We start from the raw sequence: 21,668 nt of genomic DNA on the forward strand, positions 1-21,668 counted from the left end.
AGAATGGCGCGGGTCATAGCGGAATCGCCCCTTGGAATTAAAATACTGATCTGCAACATCTCACTAAGTTTGCGGCTAATTCAAGGCCCACAGCAAGTCACTGCCTGCCGTCAAGCACAGACCAGTATCTTTTTGTTAGAGTCCTGTTTCCAGTTGTAAATTGGACTTGAAGGTGGGAATGGTGGAGTTGACCTGCTTGTGGAGAAGTCACCACCTCTTCTTCGAACAATTCAATATGTGAACAAAGAAGATTGACCTCGCTATTTGCAGAAGGTTTCACACTGACTCATTGTCTTGCTGGACTCATTCTGCCGTGTTCCTGGAGTATTAAGACAGATGTGTCTCCTTTGAGTTGAGCATGTGTCTGTTTGTTTTAATTTTGTTTTACAGAATGAATTACGAACTAATAATGTTTGGATTAAAAAGGACTAAATGTGATTTGCTATGTGGTATCCATATCACAATGATTGTACAAATTAAATGTTAATTATTAAAGATCCAATAATTACATGTAAGCTCTGGGTTCCTAATTTGTGCTTGAGAAGTGGGTGTCATGAGCAATGCCAGAACTTGTTCTCATGGGAAGGTAGTGATGAGCTGTAGCTTTAAGTCCCTATGCTCTTTGGGTTGTGAGTTCCAGGTTTTTTACCGGCAACATTGAGGAGCAGCACTGTGCTTCTGTGTTTGGAGGTGGGTGACTTGGAGGGGAGCTTGGTGGTGTTTCCATGTACCTGTTGCCCACACCCTTCTAGGAGTTTGAGGTAGGCGCTGTTGAAAGAGGCTTCCCAAGTGACTGCAGTTATATATAGTATACAGTGCTGCTTCTGAAGGTTTGAACACCCAGGTGCTTGAGCAAGTGCAGTCACTACAATTGAAATATTCCATGGATCATGTCTTCCAGAATATGATGACTCTGCAGCTACAGAGGATTCGGGGATGGGAACTGGATGGCTACAAGCAGTCAGTTGTTAGAATTTTCCAGGAAGGAACGTGGCTCTTTCTTTCAAACAAGCTGAGTATCAGAGAGGGTTGTAACACTTAGGGGACAGCAATCTAAAGTACATCTGCAATACACAGGGTCAAATTACCATGTCATGGAGCCCAGCAAAGTGACAAAAGTGCATTCTCAGGTTAAGAGTCCCACATGGTATCTCACCTCCCTGATCCAGGGTAAACAGCATCACTGAAAGGGTGTAGGATGCTCCGCCAGAGAAAGGGAACAACCAGAAATTGTCTTCCTCTTTAGCATATGCAAGGAAATGTTTGAGATCTGGCAGGGTTACCGGAGTTTCAACGAATCTCAGTGTCCCACAGTCACGCTGACAACCGGAAGGTCGATTGTGTAGTTGATGAAATGGTGCAAGAGGTAAGATTTTGAATCCTGAGATATGGGCACCATTTCAGGGGCAGGACAGACTTCCTCAAGGTGAAGGAGAACTGAAAGCCATGTTCTTGCTGGAATGTTGGTTTATGCTGCAAGGGGGGTGGGGGGAATGGGCAATAAGAGAAGAAACAAGGTACACACAGTTTTAAAAAAAACGCCAGAGGTTGCCGGGGGGAATGCAAAGCAGATTAACATATCTTTGGAGTGTGTTTGTGTGTGCTTGTATGAGAGAGTGAGAAAGAGAGAGATGGAGAGAGAAAATGCATTGAGGCAAGAAAACTGCAGGCATAAGTCATTGCACAGGATCGCAGCAGCAATAATGGACTCCTAGAAGCAGAGCAGAGATGGGAGCCTCAACTTCTGAGTACGTAATATTGAAGGGAACGAGGAGTTTGTGGTACTATTATTTACAGATTTTGTAATGGAGAGGGAGATGATGTGGGATTGAAGGTAAATACAGGGTGTAATCCGTAGGCAGCAGAATAGTGCGAAGGAGGTTGAGGAGTAAGTGTACAGAATTTTATTTAATTCACTCATGGGATGTGGGCATTGCTGGGCTGGTCCAGCATTGATGGCCCATTCCTAGTTAACCTTGGTAATAAGCTGTTCTGAATCACCGCAATCCATTAATGTGGATCTATCCACAATGCCATTAGGAAGAAAATTCCTGGATTTTGATTCAGCAAAATTGTAGGAACGGCAATATATCTTGAAGTCAGGATGGTGAGAGACTTGGAATGGAATTTGCAGGTGGTGGTTGTCCCATGGATTTCTGCAGAACAACTTGTAAATGGTACACTGCTGCTACTGAGTGTTGGTGGTAGGGGCAGTGGATGTCTGTGGTGCACACACAATGCTCGAGAAACTCAGTACGTTTGGCAGCTTCTGTGGAGAGAGAAACAGGTCCAGTATATCTGTTCCTCCGAGATAATGAAATGTGAGGCTGGATGAACACAGCAGGCCCAGCAGCATCTCACTAGCCACTGAATTTGTAGCTCATACAGCTCAATGTCTGGTCAATGCTATCCCCATGGTATTGAGCATAAAGAGTTTGATGGTTAGATCCTCTCCTTTTGGAGATGGTCATTGAAGGTTTGCAGGCAAAGCGTTAAACTGAAGTTTCAAGCTTTTTTCTTTGTAAATTCTGCTTTACCTGTTTGTTTTAGTTATTAAATTGTTAATGAGCACGTACATACAACCATTACACCTGTTTGGGATAAGATTTTATCTTTTGAAAATGGGAGGATTTTATTAATGTTTCACAGTGTGTCAGTACTCCTTTTAAGAGACGCTCATGATTTTGTCACTCTACCATAACATGGGGGTACAAGGATCTCCTATGTCATCTTACCATGGAATAACTAGGATTTAATGAATGATTTCAAGCCCGTCATAGAATCAGTGTGGAAGCAGGCCATTCAGCCCATTGAGTCCACACCAACCCTCCAAAGAGCATCCCTCTCAGACCCACCCCTTACATTTTCCATGGCTAATCCACCTAACCTACGTATCCTGAGACATATGGGCAATTTAGCATAGCCAAGCCACCTAATCTGTGGAGCTTTAGACTGTGGACGGAAACTAGAGCATCCGGAGGAAACACGCACAGACACGGGGAGACTGTGCACACTCCACACAGACAGTCGCCTGAGGGTGGAATCAAACCTGGGTCCTTGGCACTGCGAGGCATCAGTGCTAACCACTGAGCCACTGTGCCACCCATGTTTCTTATTGCTCTTCCATTGCCATCTCTGCACAATTTGTGCCTAGTTTCTTACGAGAGATAACAAATGTTGCCACATCAGGTAAAATACTCTGCTGGAAGCAAAAATCACATCAGTAACATCCTCACAAAATGCCAACAAGTTTGCTAAATATGATTTTCTTTTCATAAATCCACATTGACTGCACAATTTTGGCATTCATTTATAAATATCAATATACACTAAAATTAGGTTCTAACATTTTCCTAGTCTCAATGTAAAACTAACGAGTCTCTAGTTCTTCACTCACTCTCTTCTTAAATTGTGCAGTTAAATTTGCATCATTCCAGTTACCAAGAACCTCTCCAGGATCTATAGAGCTCTGAAAGATAACTACTAATGTACCCCACTATCTCTCTCTTCCCTCTTCCTTCAACATCCTAAGAAAAAGATCATCTTGTTGAGAAGATTTATCAGCCTTCAATCCAGCTATCATTTAAAGTCATAGATTCCCTACAGCGTGGAAAAAGGCCATTTGGCCCATTGAGTCTGCACCAACACTTTTTAGAGCACCCGAACCAGGCCCCGCCCCATCCGCATAACTCCACATTTCCCAAGGCTAATCCACCTAGACTGCACATCATTGAACACGATGGATAATTTAGCAAGGTCAATCCAACAAGCCTCCATCTCTGTAGCATGAAAGGAGACCAGAGTACCTGGCAGAAACTCATGCAGAGAATGTGCATGCTCCAGCAGTCACCAAAGGCTGGAATTGGAAGCAGTGTGGGTCCCTGGCAGTGTGAGGCAGCAGTACTAACCACTGAGCCAACATGCTGCCCAAGTCCAACCTCTTTAATATTAAATTTCTTTTTGCTTCTCAGTTACGCACTTGATCACTTAATATTTCAAGATTTCCCATATTTTTATGTGAAGTAGGATGCAAGCTAATTATTTTCAGTATAATTGTTATATCAGTATTAATGTTAAATCTGTTTTTCTGTCTTTCCACAGACGTTCCTGGACTTGTTCAGCTTCTCCAGCCTTTTATATTTTTACGTCAACTTTCCGTCATTTGCATATTTTGCTTTAAAGCGTTTGGTTTCTCTGCTGTACAGTTACCCTGTCTCACAACTCTTTGAGGCCCACATCTGTCCTTGCTAATCTTTTCCCTTTGACATATTGAGTGAAGTTTTTACACTTCACGTTGACATTCCTCACTAGGTTGCACTCATATTCTCTTTTCAATTTCATTATTAGTTTATTGGCCCTCCTTTGCTAGGTCCTAAACTGTTTCCAGGTATCAGATTTATCACTATTTCTGACCACTTTTGTAAGGGCTGTTGTGGTGCAGTATCCTTTCTCTGACCAGGAGACTGGGGTTCAAGTTTCACTTACCTCAGACGTGTGTTAAACAGGTTAATTTGGAAAAATATCTCTGAACAACTGTTATCTCTTGTGGTTGATTAACCTATCCCTTTGGGTATTTGTGCCTGAGAAATTGTGTATCTGTTGTAGGTCTTGCAATATTCTTTTAAAAAATTGCTAGCCATTGCTGACTAGAATCAAATCTTTGTGTCTTTTCCCCAATCTGCTACACCCAACTTGTCCCCTGTGACCTCATATTTTATATTGCTCAGTTTTACAACGCTGGCTTCAATATGAAATATCTCACATTCAAACCTCTTGTAAAATTTTATGGTTATTTTACCTGCACCTTTCATTTACAGCAAGGTTATAAATCAACCCTTTCTCATTATACAACTGAGTTAACTCAGTTTGTACTCAAATTGTGGCCACCCATTGTTATCCATATTACATACTTCTAATTTCCTGATTTATAACTTGCCTAATATTAGTAGTACAATTTGATGTTCTATAAACAACTCCCACCAATATTTCCTTCCTCTTGCTGTTTCTCAGCTACACCCAAATGGATTTTACATCTTGACCTTTGATCTCAGATTGTCTGTTTCTTAAGTACCGAAGTCATTCTTTCATAGGAGGCTCTACCCCCTGTTACCATTTTGTCTGTTCCTCCTAAATATAGAATATCTTTGAGACTGGGAACTGGACATCAAATCACCTTATAGCTGTGCCTCAGTATCTCAACTTGTACATTCAAAACAACATCCTATTTGCAAAAGACATCAGCATTCAGATTCAGAGTGATTATCCAGCCTTTCTAATATTATTTCTTATTTCTGATGAAGGATCTAGGCCCGAAACATCAGCTTTTCCGCTCCTAGGATGCTGCTTGGGCTGCTGTGTTCATCCAGCTCTACACTTTGTTGTCTTGGATTCTCCGGAATCTGCAGTTCCTATTATCTCTTTCTAATATTATTCTTCATTTTGACCCTACTTGATGTTTGCCATTGATTCATCTTCAGTTTCTTGCTAACTGCTATTCTACTTCCCTTTACCAGTTTTACTTCCATCCAATCTGAGCTCCCTTTTGGGTTTCCTTTCCCTGTCAATCTCGACTAAACCCTCCCCAACAGCACTCTCTGTGAAGATGAAAGTCCTGCCAAGATGTAACTTGTCCATCTCGTATCAGCCTCAACTGCCTCAGAATAGGCCACAGTGTCTCAGAAATCTGATACTGTCCCTCCTACATCCTCCTTGTAAATTTGTAAACTGTTCTAACAAACACTTATTGCTGCTAAGATTTGATCAACCATGATACAATGACTCAATGTTACTTTTCTATGCTAATGAGTGTGTGGAACTTTGGGATGGAGGGAGATGGGCTAATGCTTTGGTGGTACACCTTCTTAAATCCTCTCCTAGTTCTTTCAAATCTGCTTACATGAGTCCATCCCCTGTCCTTACTAAGAAATTGAGCATATCCTGTGGCTGTTCACTTTCTCCTTGAGGAATGTATTCAATAACCTCCTTGACCCTGGCACCACAGGGGCAACATACCATTGTGGACTCACACTTACTACTTGTTCCCCTAAGTGAAGAATTCCCTATCAGTTCTGCTTTTCCACACTTCTTTCCCCACAGTGGAGAAGGTGCAGCTGAACCACCAGTGGTGTTACTGAGTTGACTCTGACTACATTCTCCTGAGGAATTATCGCCCACGCTACCCACAGCGAAAACCTAATCTGTGAGCGACATGGTAGCTGGAATCTCTGGCGTTACTTGACCAGTTCTCTTGAAATGCCCAGCAGCCACTCATTCCCAAGCTGCCTGCATGCCACTGTTTTGTTGTGCAACCACTTCCCTAAAAATGTTAACTATGCCATCCTGCACCTTGTAGATGCATAACAATGACTTCAGCCACCTCTCGATGTCTGAAACCCAGGTGTGGAACCCATGAAACTTCCTGCATTCTGCAGATACGTTCATCTAAGACACGTGGTGGGTCCAGGGCTAATCCCATACCACAGTCTATACATTCCACTTGACGGAGCTGCCTTGCCAAATCTTAACTGCAAGAAGTGTTCATTACAGCAGAACAGTTTACAAGTTTCTCATGAATACTGCTCCTCCATTGCACCAAAGGAAGATATAAATACTGGATGGCGAAGAAAATAGGTTTTAAAAATGGTGAAAAGAATCTCACTGTTCCACCCCCTCAAACACACACTGCTTAAAACTTACACTCCATTTGAAAAATACATGATGACCCCTGTGTTTACAGATATTTCTAATCAATTTGTTGAAGCATCTTATGGCACACACCCAGGGTAGGTGGGACTTGAACCTGGGCCTCTTATCTCAGAGGTAGGGGTACCACCACTGTATCATACTGCTTTGAGATAGACTGCAGTGACCAGACTCTCTATTTTTTCTAATCGGCTATTCTGCAATACAGCTTGTTTACCATGCTTTGGGCTCACTATCTCACATGATCTCACTTTAGTTCTTAGGCTGTAAAATGCAAGATACAGGCTACACATTTAAAAAGCTACTGATACTTAATGTGCCAGTGAGCAAACTTATTTTTCTCAAGATCTCCACTTTGGAGTTGGAATAGATGAATTTAGAGGAAACAAAAGGATGAATGAGGGTTTCAGAAATAGATGAGCTAGGACGGGCCAGAATCCGGGCACTGTTACAGAGGTGGAAAGTTTGATTCCACCCTTGGGTGACTAACTCTGTGGAGTTTGTATGTTCTCCCCATGTCTGCGTGGGCTTCCACGGGGTGCTCCGGTTTCCTCCCACAGTCCAAAGATATACAGACTAGGTGGATTGGCTATGCTAAATTGTCCATAGTGTTCAGTGATGTGTAGATTAGGTGTGTTAGCCATGGGAAATGCAGGGTTACAGGGAAAACGTAGAGGGATAGGTCTGGGTGGGATGCTGTTTGGAGGTTGATCTGGACTTGTTGGGCCAAAGAGCCTGTTTCCACACTGTAGGGATTCTACAATGATTAGATCACACTTGCAAAGAGGCTCGGTGGAAGATTCTCTGCCTGAAAATTATTGGTCTTCTGGAACAAGGAATTGACCTCGACTGAGTGCTACAGATGCGCACATTCCACTGTCAAGGAGTATGTGCTGAGGGATTCACTAAACCTTGGGGCAGCTGCCACCAAGGTGCACTGGTGAAAGATTACTATCTAAGGTCTTCCTGCTAAAGGTAAATATGGGTCCATTCAGTTATTGGACACTGCCAGTGCCTCACATTCATGTAAATATATCAGAGATAATGGGAACTGCTGATGCTGGAGAATCCCAGATAACAAAAGGTGGAGCTGGATGAACACAGCAGGCCAAGCAGCATCTTAGGAGCACAAAAGCCTAGATACTTCATCAGAAAAGGGAGAGGGGGAGAGGGTTCTGAAATCAATAGGGAGACAGGGGGAGGTGGATTGAAGATGGATAGAGGAGAAGCTAGGTGGAGAGGAGACAGACAACTTAAAGAGGTGGGAATGGAGCCAGTGCAGGTGAGTGTAGGTAGGGAGGGGATAGGTCAGTACAGGGAGGACGGACAGGTCAAGGGGGCAGAATGGGGTTAGTAGGTAGGAAATGGGGCTGTGGCTTGAGGTAGGAGGTGGGGATAGGTGAGAGGAAGAACAGGTTAGGGAGGCGGGGACGAGGTGGGCTGGTTTTGGGATGCAGTGTGGGGAGGGGAGATTTTGAAGCTTGTGAAATCCACTTTGATAGCATTAGGCTGCAGGGTTCCCAAGCGGAATATGAGTTGCTGTTCCTGCAGCCTTCAGGTGGCATCGTTGTGGCACTGCAGGAGGCCCAGGATGCACATGTCATCGGAAGAGTGGGAGGGGGAGTTGAAATGGTTCATGACTGGGAGATGCAGTTGTTTACTGCGAACTGAGTGGAGGTGTTCTGCAAAGTGGACCCCAAGCCTCCGATTGGCTTCCCCGATGTAGTAGAAGCCACAACAGGTACCGCAAATGCAGTCTACCAAACTGACAGATGTGCAGGTGAACATCTGCTTGACATAGAAAGTCTTTTCATCTCCTGGGATGGGGCTGAGGGAGGAGGTGTGGGGGCAAGTGTAGCACTTCCTGCAGTTGCAGGGGAAAGTGCCGGGTGTGGTGGGATTGGAGGTGAGTGTGGAGCGGATAAGGGAGTCACTGAAAGAGTGGTCCCTCCGAAGGCAGACAAGAGTGGGGATGGAAAAATGTCTTTGGTGGTGGGGTCGGACTGTAGATGGCGGAAGTGTTGGAGGAAGATGCATTGTATCCGGAGGTTGGTGGGGTGGTATGTGAGGACAAGGGGGATTCTCTTTTGGTTGTTATTGTGAGGACGGGGTGTGAGTGATGCGTTGTGGGAAATGCAGGAGATGCTGTCGAGGGCGTTCTCGACTACTCCGGGGGGAAGTTGCGGTCCTTGAAAAACAATTACATCTGAGATGTAGGGAGTGGAATGCCTCATCCTGGGAGCAGATGCGGTGGAGGCGAAGTAATTGGGAATATGGAATGGAATTTTTTCAGGAAGGGGGGGCCGTGCGGGGTTGGGGAACAATGAGTTTGGAGGCTGTGGGTGGGAGGTCACCCGAGGTGATGAGGTTGTGGATGGTTTGGGAGAGGGTGGTTTGGTGCTTGGGGGTGGGGTCATGATCCAGGGAGCGGTAGGAGGAGGTGTCGGAGAGTTGGTGATGTAGAGGTCAGTGTGCCATACTACTACTGCGCCTCCCTCGTCTGTGGGTTTGATGGTGAGGTTGGGGTTGGAGCGGAGGGCTGCACATTCTGTAGGGGAGAGGTTGGAGTGGGTGAGAGGGGTGGAGAGGTTGAGGCGATAGATGTCCCAACGGCAGTTGGAGATGAAGAGGTCGAGGGAGGGTAGGTGGCCTTGGGGTGGTGTCCAGGAGGAGGACTTGTGTTGGAGGTGGGTGAAGGGGTCAGTGGAGGGATGGTTAGGCTCACGGTTAGAGAAGTAAGGGTGGAGGCCGAGGCGGCTGTAGGCGGGTATATAAATATAGTCTGGTTCAAGTAAGAGATGCCTTGGATTTGTTTGGTTACAGTCAAACTCTTATTTGTTTTCCTGATATGCTAAGGACTGAACTGTGTGAAAGACATAGTCGGAACTGCAGATGCTGGAGAATTGAGATAACAAGGTGTAGAGCTGGATGAACACGGCAGGCCAAGCAGCATGAGAGGAGCAGGAAGGCTGACGCTTAAAGGGTCCAGATGCTTCTTCAAAAAGGTAAAGGTCTTCATTTTCTGAAGAAGGTTCTAGACTCTAAACGTCAGCTTTTCTGCTCCTCTGATGCTGCTTGGCCTGCTGTGTTCATCCAGCTCTCCACCTTGTTATCTCTTGTGTATATATGTGAATAAAGTACATATTTGAAATTAAAACCCACGCAATGGGCTGAACGGCCCCCTTGAGTTGACTGTGAGGTTGTACTGGAGTAGATAATGTTAGTGGTTGGTTTGTCGCGCAGAATGACGCTAACAGCGTTGGTTCATTTCCCACAACAGCACGAAGGATTTTCCTGTGAACTTTTCCGCCACCTGAGCCTCGGTGACCGTTAGCTAAAGCTCTCAATAGTCGTCTCTCTGAGAAGAAAGCAGCTCCGAGGTGTGGTAGAACTACGATGACTTTATACAGTAGCGAAATTTTGTATCGAACAGGCGTGTTGAGAATAATTTCTCTGAGTGGGTGGGGGAGGGCGCAAATTCAGAGGCGGGGCGAGGTGAGGGATTTGAACCTCTGATCTCTTGAGTTTAGGTTCCGCCTCCCAGCGGATGTTTAAAAGTGGAACTACTGAATATTTCGCTGGCCCTCGCCTTGGCCCGTCGATTTTCTGCTCAAAAGTAAAGAAATCTGTTGCAAGTAAGAGAGAAAGGAAGGCAATTGATGCAGCAGCTGGTGAGTAAGTTGTAACATTAACAAGGGGTTACGAGGGCTCAAGACCGTCTTCGACACAGGCGCCTTTGTCGCCCCACCCAGTCCAGAAGCTATCGGGCTACATCACTCCGTCTATATTTAACTCAACCTTGCCCCGAAAGCCAAAACAGCTTTCAGACTAGTTGATTAAAAAGGCCTGAGATTCTCAATTCCCTGGTCCTAATTCCAAAACGGGAAACACAAAAAAAGGACTTGCATTTCTCCAACGCCGGCAAATTTCCCAAAGCGCTTTACAATCCATGAAGTGTTGGCGTGTAGCTCGCTATAATGTAAAACAGCAGACATATATCTCCCAATAAATACAAGATCACCCGTCTTCGGTGATGTTGGACCTCAGCGATGAATATTAGCCGACGACGTTGGCCAAAAAGTCTGTCACGTTGCCCCCTCTGGGCGTGAGTGGGCAGCGAACGAGGTTCAAAAACAGCAGCGCATCTGGACCCAAGCCAGTGGAATTCGCTCTCTTCAGCGCATTCATTATTCTGTTGCTCCTCACTTGCAAAAAGTCACTTTCCTCTTGAGGCCATTAACCTACGTTATTTTAGAATCCGCTCCCTTTTCAAATCGTTTCCTGCCCCTCTCTGCCAACCCCACAATCTATCGAGATATCTACAATTCTGGCCTGAATAGAATCCCTATATAGTGTGGAAACAGGTCCCTTCAGCCTGACAAGTCTACACTGACCCTCAGAGCATCCAGCCAGACCAACCCAAAAACCCACATTACCTACACGCAATTTACTGCAGCCTGCTCATCTTTGGATTCTGGGAGGAAACCAGAACACCCAGAGGGTGCCCACACAGGCACATGGAGAACATGCAAACTCCACACAGTCACCTGAGGTTGGAATCGAACCCGGGTCTCTTGCGCTGTGAGGCTGCAGTGCTAATTGCCGATCCACTGTGCTGTGCCTGCAGAATATTCCTGATTTTAATCAGTTAAGTTTACAGTCTCGGGGGAAGACCATTCAGCCTATCATGCCAATACTTGTGGATAAGGAGGCATCTATACTATTGTGCCTTCCTGGCCTTTGACTGTGCGCCACTGCAATACAAGTGGGTGTCTGAATATTTTTGAGTGTGATGAAGGTTTCTGCCTCCACCAGTGAGTTCCAGTACAACTGGAATTGTGGATACAAATTACATTCTGGATGCAAATGTCTTCCCTTAAATCCTGCCAACCCCCCTCCCAAATTCTCCTGTCTCTCATCCTAAATCTGTGCCCCCAGTTATGGATCCTCACTCATGGGGTGATGTTTTTCAAATCCACTCAATTTAAACTCCTCATTATTATACACAGCAACCAAATCTGCCCCCAGACTCCTTTGTCCCAAAGTAAATGGCTCCAACAGGCCCACACTTCCTCATTGTGAAAATTCTTCAATTTAGGCAATGTGCTCATAAATCTCCTCTATCCCTTTTCTACTGTTATCACATCTTCCCTTTTTGTGGTGTCTGGAACTGTAGACAGTGCTGTGTCTAACTGGTGTTTTATACTCGGATAGTAAGAACTGCAGATGCTGGAGTCAGAGATAACAGTGTAGAACTGGAGGAACGCTACAGGTCAGGCAGCATCAGAGGAGCAGCAAAGTTAACATTTCAGGTCAGGGCCCTTCTTGAGAAATGGGGAGGGGGAAGGAAAACTGGGAAATAAATAGAGAGGAGGGGTGGGGCTGGGGAAGGTAGGTGGGAGGGTGATATGTGAGTGCAGGTAGACAGTGGTGGGGATTGGTCGGTGAGGTGAATAGGTGGGAGAGATGATGGTTAGGTTGTATCAGGTCAAGGAGGTGGGGTTGAGAGGGAGGATTGAACGTGGGATGAGGCCAGGGCTGGGGAGATTTTAAGCTGGTGAATTCCATGTTTAGGCTATCGGACTGTAGGCCCCTGAGGCGGAATATGAGCTGCTCCACTGTGTAGGCGGTGTCACGGTGACACTGCAGGTGGCCCAGGATGGACACATCACCCAAGGAGTGGGAGCGGGAGCTAAAATGGTTTGCGACCAGAAGGTGTTGTCATTTTAGAACTGCCTGTCTGATATAAGCTCAACTTCAGCTAAGAACAGCAAGTATCCCGTGCAAATTCTCGGCTGGGTCTTCAGCTGCCTAGGTCCTCAGCTCAGGAATTTCTTCCCTGAACCACACTACCTCATTTTTTTCCCCTTTAGAAGATTCCTTTCTTTTGTGGGGGACTGTGGCAATTTGACTTTTAATTCTTTGATGAAGGTAGACTGGTGGATATTGTCTCTATGGACTTTGGTAAGGTGCTTGACAAGGTTCTGCATGGTAGACTGGTGAGAAAGTTTAGAACACATGAGTCTGTGAAGGAGTTTAATGTTGAATCTTGATGAAATCTCTTGTTTTTCAGGGCTGGCACGGACAGGCTTTGGGGCTTCGCTGAAAGTGTTTGGGAGCATGGAGCATGGGGCCCTGTGTCTGATTCTCCTCCTGAGGATCCATTCTGCACTGGCAGGTAAGACTACCTCAGTGCCTCACTTCATACTGACACACAAGCTCATCTTCAAACAAGCCAATTGCCTTCACTTATGATCACTGTAGACAACAAGAAACTTAAAAAGAGACTCTAATTTCTCAGCAAGCCTTATGAGGAATTGCACCACGGGCTTTCACGTTTTAAGAGGTTTACTGCCAAAAACAGACTAAAATCAGCATTGACTAAACAGTTTGATGCAGTTCTGCCAACACAAGAGGTTCAATTCCAGCACGAACTGAGGTCAACATCAAGGTCCTGCCTTCTCATCTTTGCCCCTTACCTAAGGTGGAGTCATTCTCAGGTTTTATCCCTCTGCCCCCCTCTCCCCTTCTCTCCCTCTCTAGTGAGAGAGTGGATCTGTGGTCCTCGGGGACTATGAAATTTTACCTTTTACTTAGCTTCCAACTAATATGCTGAACTACAGAATGTCACTGTCCCCTGATAACTTCCTCAGTCATGTTTCACGTTTGCAAAATGTTTTCCATGTGAAAGTCCTCAAGCTGTGCTGGCTTTAATAAGCTGTGTGCCGTGGATTCCCACGAGCATGTACTTACAGGGTGTCCCCCAGAAGTGAGTCAGTGTTTACAGTGGTCTCTGGGGACTGTGTTAATATTAAATGGGGGTGGCAGGTTCTAGGGAGTATGTCAGTACTTACATAGAGCGTCTATGGGGGCTGTGTCTGTATTTAAAAGGTGTCCTTGGATATCCATGTCTTACCCTGCAGTGCTGTCTCTCCCATCCTGCGTTCTAATCCCAGCAAAGCCTCTGAGACTGCTAGGAGATTGTTTTGAGAGTGTAGGATGTTAGTGTTGAAATCTCTTGTCTTTCAGTGCTTGCATAAATAGGCTTCACACTACAGTCTCTCAAGGCACCTTCTGGTTACTTGGTGGCCATTAACACCTCACAATCGTCAATTCTTTGATCCTGTTTTCTATCATCAATGGCCCTCTGTTTGGTGGTTAAAGCAGATCCAGTCCTGAACTACTGCCTGGCTCAGCAACACCAGCTGGTAGTCTCCTTTCTCTTAAGCCTCTGTCTGACTCAGTCTGAGGGTTTGGGAGTTGAGGCAGTAGCAAGGTAATGCTCCTTCTTCCATGTATTTATATATTAGAACTTGCAATTTTGAAACAATGCTCACATTCCTTTGAACTGTGGATTTCAACCCACTGTTGTCGGGCTTAGAGACAAGAGGGAAAGCAACGGTAGATCATGATGTGGTGAAACATTCCAAGGGACTTCACAGGATGGGGCATTCCTTCACTGAGGGTTGTCAATGTTTGATTTTCCCAACAGGCAGTTAGAAACACTCAGTCCTTAAGTATATTCAAGACAGAAGATTTGTGGTCTCTTAGAGAATGCACGGATAGAACAGGATAGTGGAGTTGAGGTTTGAGGGACTGAATGACCTCCTCCTACTCCTATTTCTCTTTATCCCATGAGCTTTATCAGCCAGAATTTGAAACCAATCCCCAACAAGAAAGATAATCTAAAATCTCATCAAAGAGGTCGGGAATTTATGGAGCATCTTCAATGAGGAAAGAGAGAGGGCTGTGATGAGTGCTTTTATCATTTTTCAATGGACGTCTCAAATGTTAATTCTGATATCTCTGTGAACCTTCCCTGTGGCTGTAATATTGTATTCTGCGCTACACACTGCTACCCTGATGCTCTTTGCATGGTTAGATCTGCCTGTATAGCATGCAAAATAATGCTTTTCACTGTATCTCGGTACATGTGACAAGAAAAATCATTCCATCAATCATAGATTCCCCACGGGGAGAGAGGGGATTTCCAGGCTTTGGGCCTCAGTAGCTGAAGGTACGGCTGCTGACAATGGAAGGATGCAATTCTGGGAATGGGAAGAAACCAGAGTGCAGTGATTCTGGTGCATTGCAAACTGAATGCTACTGTTTTTCCCTACATTACAACAGTGACTGCACTTGGAAAACCACTTTGTCAGCGGCAGAACCATTGGGATATGCTGAGGTCAAAAGAGGTGCTATGTCAATGCACATTATATTTAAAAAAAAACTGTGACAATGCTGTGGCTGTAAGAGGTGTGTTTTGTCCTCGCTTCATTTGCAGAGAGAGACTGACTGGCAGGGGAGGGGTGTGGCAGGTGCTGAGCAACTATGAGAAGATAAACAAGTTGTGAAGCCTCCAATACTTTTTAAAAGTTACAATGACAGAAACAGCCTGAGTTGGTGTGGTCAAGCTCCCACCCACTGGGCTAGGGATCTAAGATTTTGGTTTCCAGCAGCAATTTCAATTGGGGTCTTGAGGAAGTGGAAGCTATTTTCCCCCTCTCTCGATATAGCCAGAGACTGGATTTTCTCTTCCTGGGTTGCCGGATTGCATGTGAGCCAATTTTTTTTTTGTCTTTTACCAAGGATGTGTTTATGGGATGTCACTGTATTGGAACAGTTAATTGGTAACAGTCATTGTATTTATTGTTCTACTAAGTTTTCCAACAGAGTTGTTATTCCAAGTCTTTCTTTCCTTTGAATTTTAACTGAAATGTTTGAGTAAATTGTGTTTTTTTTTGAATATTGATTAGTTTCACCAATCAAATGGTACCTGGAACACGGCACGGCACGCCACATTTGTCTTTAAAATAAGAAAACATTATGCTCAAGGCTACCTTCTTTATATATTTAGAGGGAGCCTGGCCTGGTCTGTAACAAAACACAACATTTGTATTGCTTTGGCTTTTTTGAATGAGTGGTTTGACCACGTCTCCCTTCTCCCCAAATCTCTCCAGATGTGTTCCGAGTGACTGGCCCGGAAGCTCCAGTCATTGCTACGGTTGGTGGGGTGGCAGTGTTGGAATGCCAGCTGATACCAGACAAACCTTCAGTGGGCATGGAGATACAGTGGGTTCGCAGCGACTCGGAGCAGCACACACCCATCCACAGCTATATCGTTGGGAATGGGAAAGAGGAGCAGCCGGCTCCGGCATACCACGGCAGGACAGAGTTCTATAAAGAGGAGATCAACCAGGGGAACATCTCACTCAGACTGCGAGATGTCCAGCTGGAGGATGAAGGCGACTACCTCTGCATGGTCGAGTTTAAGGGATTCATCGAGCAGGCACCCTTGAAGCTGAAGGCTACCAGTAAGTCCCTGTAGGAACGTCCGTCCACAGGATCGACACCTCCACTCTGTCACCCCCTCCCCTCACTCTCTACGCGCTTCTCACTGTCCTCCTGCACTCCTCCCACTCATCTTCCATTCCCTCACTCCCTCCTCTACTCCTCTCAAAACTGCCTCCCCTCATAGCTCACTCTGCTCCTCCACCACACTTCACAATCATCCCCCCCACTCACCCAACTCTTCTATTCTGCTTACCCCTTTCTTGCCCCCTCCACTCCCTGCTCTTGGTCCTGCCGCTGCCCTCTCCTTTCCCTGCGCCGCCGCTGCCCTCTCCTTTCTTCCTGCTGCAGTCCCCTTTCTTCTCCCCCGAATGTCGCTGTGCTTGCCCAACCTCCGCTCCCCTCAGTTCACCCCCTTCAACTTCCCTCTGTTTGCAGCGTTTCCCCCCCCCCCACCCCGCCCTTCGCTTGCACTTACCCAACTGCTAAAGTGGAGCAACCTGGCAGGATAATGAATGATAAGTGAGAAACAAAGACCCACAGGGTGACAGCGATAAGCTGAGTTAATGGGCACAAGCATGGGAACTGCAGGGTAACATGACTAACTATGAAGTTGTACACATTGGTGGGAAGAACAGATTGGTCAGGTATCAGATCAGTGGTGATGGATTGTGAATTGGTTCATGCACAATGTTATTTGGTGCCTGTTGCACACCAGTCACTGCAAATAAGAGCTTGAAAGGTAAACAGAAAGTTGGCCTTCGTAGGGAGAGGGCGTGAGATCAGGAGCCTTATGGAGACCATGTCTGGAATATTATGTGTAGTTGTAATCTCCTTCCCTAAGGGAGCATGCTCTTGCCTCGGATAGAGTGCCAAAGCTATGCTAAATCTACTCTGGTCTTTGGCCGAAGTCACAGACTGCTGAATTTTGGATGACATCAACTTCATAGAACATAGCACAGTACAGTACAGGTCCTTCGGCCCACGATGTTGTGCCAACCTATTATCCTAATAAGATTAAACTACCCTGCACACCCTACATTTTATAATTCTCCATGTGCCTATCCAAGAGTCACTTAAATGTCTCTTCAGTATCTGACTCCACTACCACTATCGGCAGTGCATTCCACACGCCCACCACTCTCTGTGTAAAGAACCTACCTCTGGGATCTCCCCATACCTTCCTCCAATCACCTTAAAATTATGTCCCCTCATTATAATTATTTCCACTGTGAGAAAAAGTCTCTGACTATTCACTGTGCCTCAACTCCTTTATCATCTTGTAAATCTCTATGAAGTCACATCTCCTCCTTCTTTCTTCCAATGAAGAAAGCCCTAGCTCCCTCAACCTTTCCTCATAAGACCTGCCCTCCAGTCCAGGCCACATCCTGGTAAATCTCCTCTGCACCCTCTCTATAGTTTCCACATCTTTCCTCTCAGAGGCAACCAGAACTGAACACAGTATTTGAAGTGTGGTCTAACCAGTGTTTTATAGAGCTGCAGCATAACCTTGCAGTTCTTAAAATCAATTCCCCTGCCAATGAAAGCCAACACACCACACGCCTTCTTAACAACCTTATCAACCTGGGTAGCAACTTTGAGGGATCTGTGGGCATGGACCCCAAGATCCCTCTGTTCCTCCTCACTGCCAAGAATCCTGCCATTGACCCTGTATTCTACATTCAAATTCAACCTTCCAAACTGAATCACTTCACACTTTTCTGGGTTGAATTACTTTTGTCACTACTTTGCACAGCTCTGCATCCTGTCAATGTCCCATTGCAACCTACAACAGCCCTCCACGCTGTCCACAACTCCACTAACCTTCATGTCATTGGCAAACTTACTAACCCACCTTCCTCTTCCTCATTCAAGTCATTTATAGAGATCACAAAGAGCAGAGGCCCCAGAACAGATCCCTGCAGAACACCACTGGTTGCTGAGCTCCAGGCTGAATACTTTCCATCTACTACCACCCTCTGTCTTCTATTGGACAGCCAGTTTTATATCCATGCAGCCAAATTTCCCGGAATCCCATGCCTCCTTTCTTTCTGAATGAGCCTACCATGTGAAACCTTATCAAATGCTTTGCTAAAATCCATGTACACCACATCCACTGCACTGCCTTCGTCAATGTGTTTTGTCTCAAGGAATTCAATAAGGCTTTTGAGGCATGACCTGCTCCTCGTAAATCCATGCTGACTATTTCTAATCAAACTGTGCTTTTCCAAATAATCATAAATACTATCTCTCGATATTCTCCAATAACTTGTCCACCACAGAAGTAAGACTGACCGGTCTGTAATACCCAAGATTATCCCTATTCTATTTCTTGAACAAGGCAATGACATTTGCTACCCTCCAATCATCTGGTACTACTCCAGTGGACAGTGAGGATGCAAACATCATTGTCAAAGGAGCAGCAATCTCTTCCCTTGCCTCCCATAGCAAACGGACTGGCTTAACCTCTCAATCCGTTGCCTTGGAGAGACTCAGAGTCGAATTGAAAAGCAGTGGCGTTGGTCTCCCCTCGCCTTTCCTTCCTTGTGACCAATGACTCTTCTTGTTGTAGGTCTCGGCCAGCGCCCTGTGATAAGATTGGACGGATACCAGAAAGATGGAATCGGGCTGCAATGTGCTTCGTCTAGTTGGTACCCGCTTCCCGTGATGCACTGGGAAGACAACGGGGGAAACAACATGACAGAGATGGCAACAGTGACATCGACGAAGAACGCAGATGGCCTATACAGAGTCTCGAGCAGCATCAAGGTCACAGCTGGCTCCAGTGACACCTTCAGGTGTTTAGTGAAGAGCACCATCTTGAGGAGATCACAGCAGAGCTGCCTCCGCATCCCAGGTCAGTGAGCGCACTCAACTGCCGAAAGGGGCATTGCTCGTTTTCTAGTCCACTGTGGAAACTCCTGGACATTTTCCTGCCAATTAAATCCTCTGTTGACATCAGGGCTCCCTCTGCAGAGATGTTTCCGGTCCAGTCCCAAGGAAGTACTGTACTCCTAAGTCAGAGCCTAGGAATCTCACAGTGAGTAACTCACCTCCTAAATCCCCAAAGCCTGTCCACCATCTACAAGGCACAAGTCAGGAGTGTGACGGAATACTCCCAACTTGTCAGGATGGGTCCAGCCCCAACAACACTCAAGAAGCTTGACATCATCCAGGACAAAGCAACCTGCTTGGTTAGCACAATATCTACTCCCTCCATCACCGACACTCAGTAGCAACAGTGTACTATTGACAAGATGCACTGCACTAAATCACCAAGGCTCCTTAGATGACACCTTCCAGATCCTTGACCATTACCAACTAGAAGGACAAAGGCAGCAGCTACATGGGAACATACCTTGGTTAGCTCTCAGTTGACTGGATGGCTGGATGTGTGATGTCGAGTGATGCTGTAGTGAGGATTCAGTTCCCTCTGAGGTCGTCATGGAGGTCCCATGCTCTCAACCTTCTTCCAACCTTCCTTACTGACTTTGTCGTCTGCTTTTCTGAAGGAGAGTTATAGTGGACTTGAAATGCTGGCTGTTTCTCTCTCCACAGATGCAGCCAAACCTGCTGAATTTCTCCAGCATTCTTTCTGAATCTATTTCAGCTTTTCACATTACTTTGCTTTTATTTGAGATCAGGACGTTGATTAGGCTAACACCAGCTGGACGGAATGAATTGACTCCTGCTGTGGCATAAATGTAATCAGGAGTCATGGTTGGTCTCCATCAGGGCAGAAAGCAGGTTCTTTTCACACTCGCCATCAATGATCCCAAGGCCAGGAAGTAAGGGAGCTGATTTCTAAACTTGCCACCTGCCTCCTTAGATCCTGGCAACATGCTTAACGCCTAGTCAGATAGTTCCCTGACAGCCCAGACCCCTCAACAGCCAGGGGTTAAGATGACACAGATGTGTGCTCATAATCACTTTCCCACTTGCTGGTGGTTAGATTGGTGATGGGAAGACTTCGTTGGCGACAAAGAGGCCTGCTTGGGTAGGGCGGGGCGGGATGGGGTGAGGTGTGCTAAGGATCAGAGCTGCAGCCCATTTGATAACTTCACTTTTAATGGAGCTTTCTTCTGATTCCATTTCCAGATGAATTCTTTCCCAGGATGTCACGTTTCTTCACCGCCTTCATCCTGTTTCTCATTTTACTCTTTGGATTACTGGCAGCTGCCGGTTACTATCAGTACAAACAGCAGAAACATATAAAAGGTATGACGTCCTGGTCACTGACCAAGAAAGGCACCATTCTGAGAGGGGTCGCCACTTTAAAACAGGGTGACAGTTTGACACTTGATAACAAAGTATGGAGCTGGATGAACACACCAGGCCAAGCAGCATCTCAGGAGCACAAAAACTGACGTTTCGGGCCTGGACCCTTCATCAGACACATGTTGCCATTTGAATGGAATGTGGTAATTGTGAAATGGTAGCTTTTGCTTTGGAATCAAGGCATTTTGGGCACTGGTTGCCACAGTGAGATGGAGTGCCATCTTTGTGTCAGTGCACCATGCTGAATTGGGCCCAGGCACCATTTTGAGAAAATTCTGAGGAAAGGGACCATTTTGTCGCTTGGTGCTATTTAGAGACAAAATCTTGCCACTTTCAGATTTGAAATGGGGCAAGAAAACATATGTTGTGCTTGAGTTGAACAGTTGCATTGTAAGAATAGTGAACAGATACTCAAAGGGGTCTTTGGAGATTTGGATTCTGATGAGGAGGTGTAGGGGGAGGGTCTGCGGTAGGGTAGAGTGCATTCCACATGGTAGAACTGTGAATCCAGAGAGTGACAGGAAATTGTATGCCCACTATTTTACAATATGCTTTCTGATTAAAGGTGGGGGGAAAGGATTTGGCTTTCACAATGCAAGAAGTATTGTGTGTATGATTATGGCATAACTGTGTACCTCTTGAGGAATGCACGTGAAGGTATGTGTATATGTGTCAAATCTAATGGTGCAGCATATGGAAAAACCTCTCTGTTCTCTTTCAGAGCTAAACGAACGCCCAACAATCAAAGGTATGTAATGTTTCATTTAAGCATTTGCCTCTTTCCCCCTCCGTATCACTTGTATGACAGTGATTCAATGATTAACTCTCATATCCCTGACTCAGCAGGTCAGGGGCTAATATCCCACTCTGTAGAGATATTGGCAGGGAGGCTAGGTTCTTACTTCCAGGGCATCCTGAGGGAATACCGTGATGTCCTCGATGCCATCTTCCCAATAGCACCTTAAACCGAGGGCCTGTCCTTGGGTGGATGCCAGTTTCTTTGTCAAACTGTTTTGTTCCGTATTTTCTGAGGCTTTTCAAACTGTTGCCCTTGGATTTGGTTTGTGAGAATTAGAATTGCCACTGGATGAACTGTGGGAGTTTTGGCCATTGCCAAACCCAGAATCTCAATCTATGAATTCAGCCCTTGGCAGGAGCAGTTTGGGACAGCGGAGCCCATGTGATCCAATCATTTTAGGTCAGCGACAGGGAAAAGAGTTGATAGTGGAGAAATGTTGGTGAGATTCTTTTTGTGAAGAGACAGATGTAGACAACTGGTTGGGTGAAGCTACTAATAGTAATAATGATTAAATGGTGGGATAGCCTCAAGGGCCTTAACGGCCTATTCCTGCTCCTTGTTCATACATTCAGTACAGAGGAATATGTACCCAGCCTGC

The 21,668-nt window shown here is 45.7% G+C and overlaps 1 protein-coding gene across 1 annotated transcript in view; it reads left to right on the forward strand.

The window, feature by feature from the left end:
• Positions 1–21,668, forward strand: part of LOC125446324 (uncharacterized) — a 49,399-nt gene that overhangs the window by 16,672 nt on the left and 11,059 nt on the right. Inside the window, exons 13-22 of the mRNA XM_048519802.2 lie at positions 391–449; positions 1,305–1,366; positions 4,102–4,183; positions 5,514–5,621; positions 10,215–10,373; positions 12,776–12,880; positions 15,663–16,016; positions 18,566–18,850; positions 20,092–20,211; positions 20,993–21,019. Coding sequence (XP_048375759.2) covers positions 391–449; positions 1,305–1,366; positions 4,102–4,183; positions 5,514–5,621; positions 10,215–10,373; positions 12,776–12,880; positions 15,663–16,016; positions 18,566–18,850; positions 20,092–20,211; positions 20,993–21,019 — 1,361 coding nt within the window. The remainder of the gene's footprint in view (positions 1–390; positions 450–1,304; positions 1,367–4,101; positions 4,184–5,513; positions 5,622–10,214; positions 10,374–12,775; positions 12,881–15,662; positions 16,017–18,565; positions 18,851–20,091; positions 20,212–20,992; positions 21,020–21,668) is intronic.

The sequence above is a fragment of the Stegostoma tigrinum genome, chromosome 34 (genome assembly GCF_030684315.1).
Source record: "Stegostoma tigrinum isolate sSteTig4 chromosome 34, sSteTig4.hap1, whole genome shotgun sequence".
NCBI classification, from domain to species: Eukaryota; Metazoa; Chordata; class Chondrichthyes; order Orectolobiformes; family Stegostomatidae; genus Stegostoma; species Stegostoma tigrinum.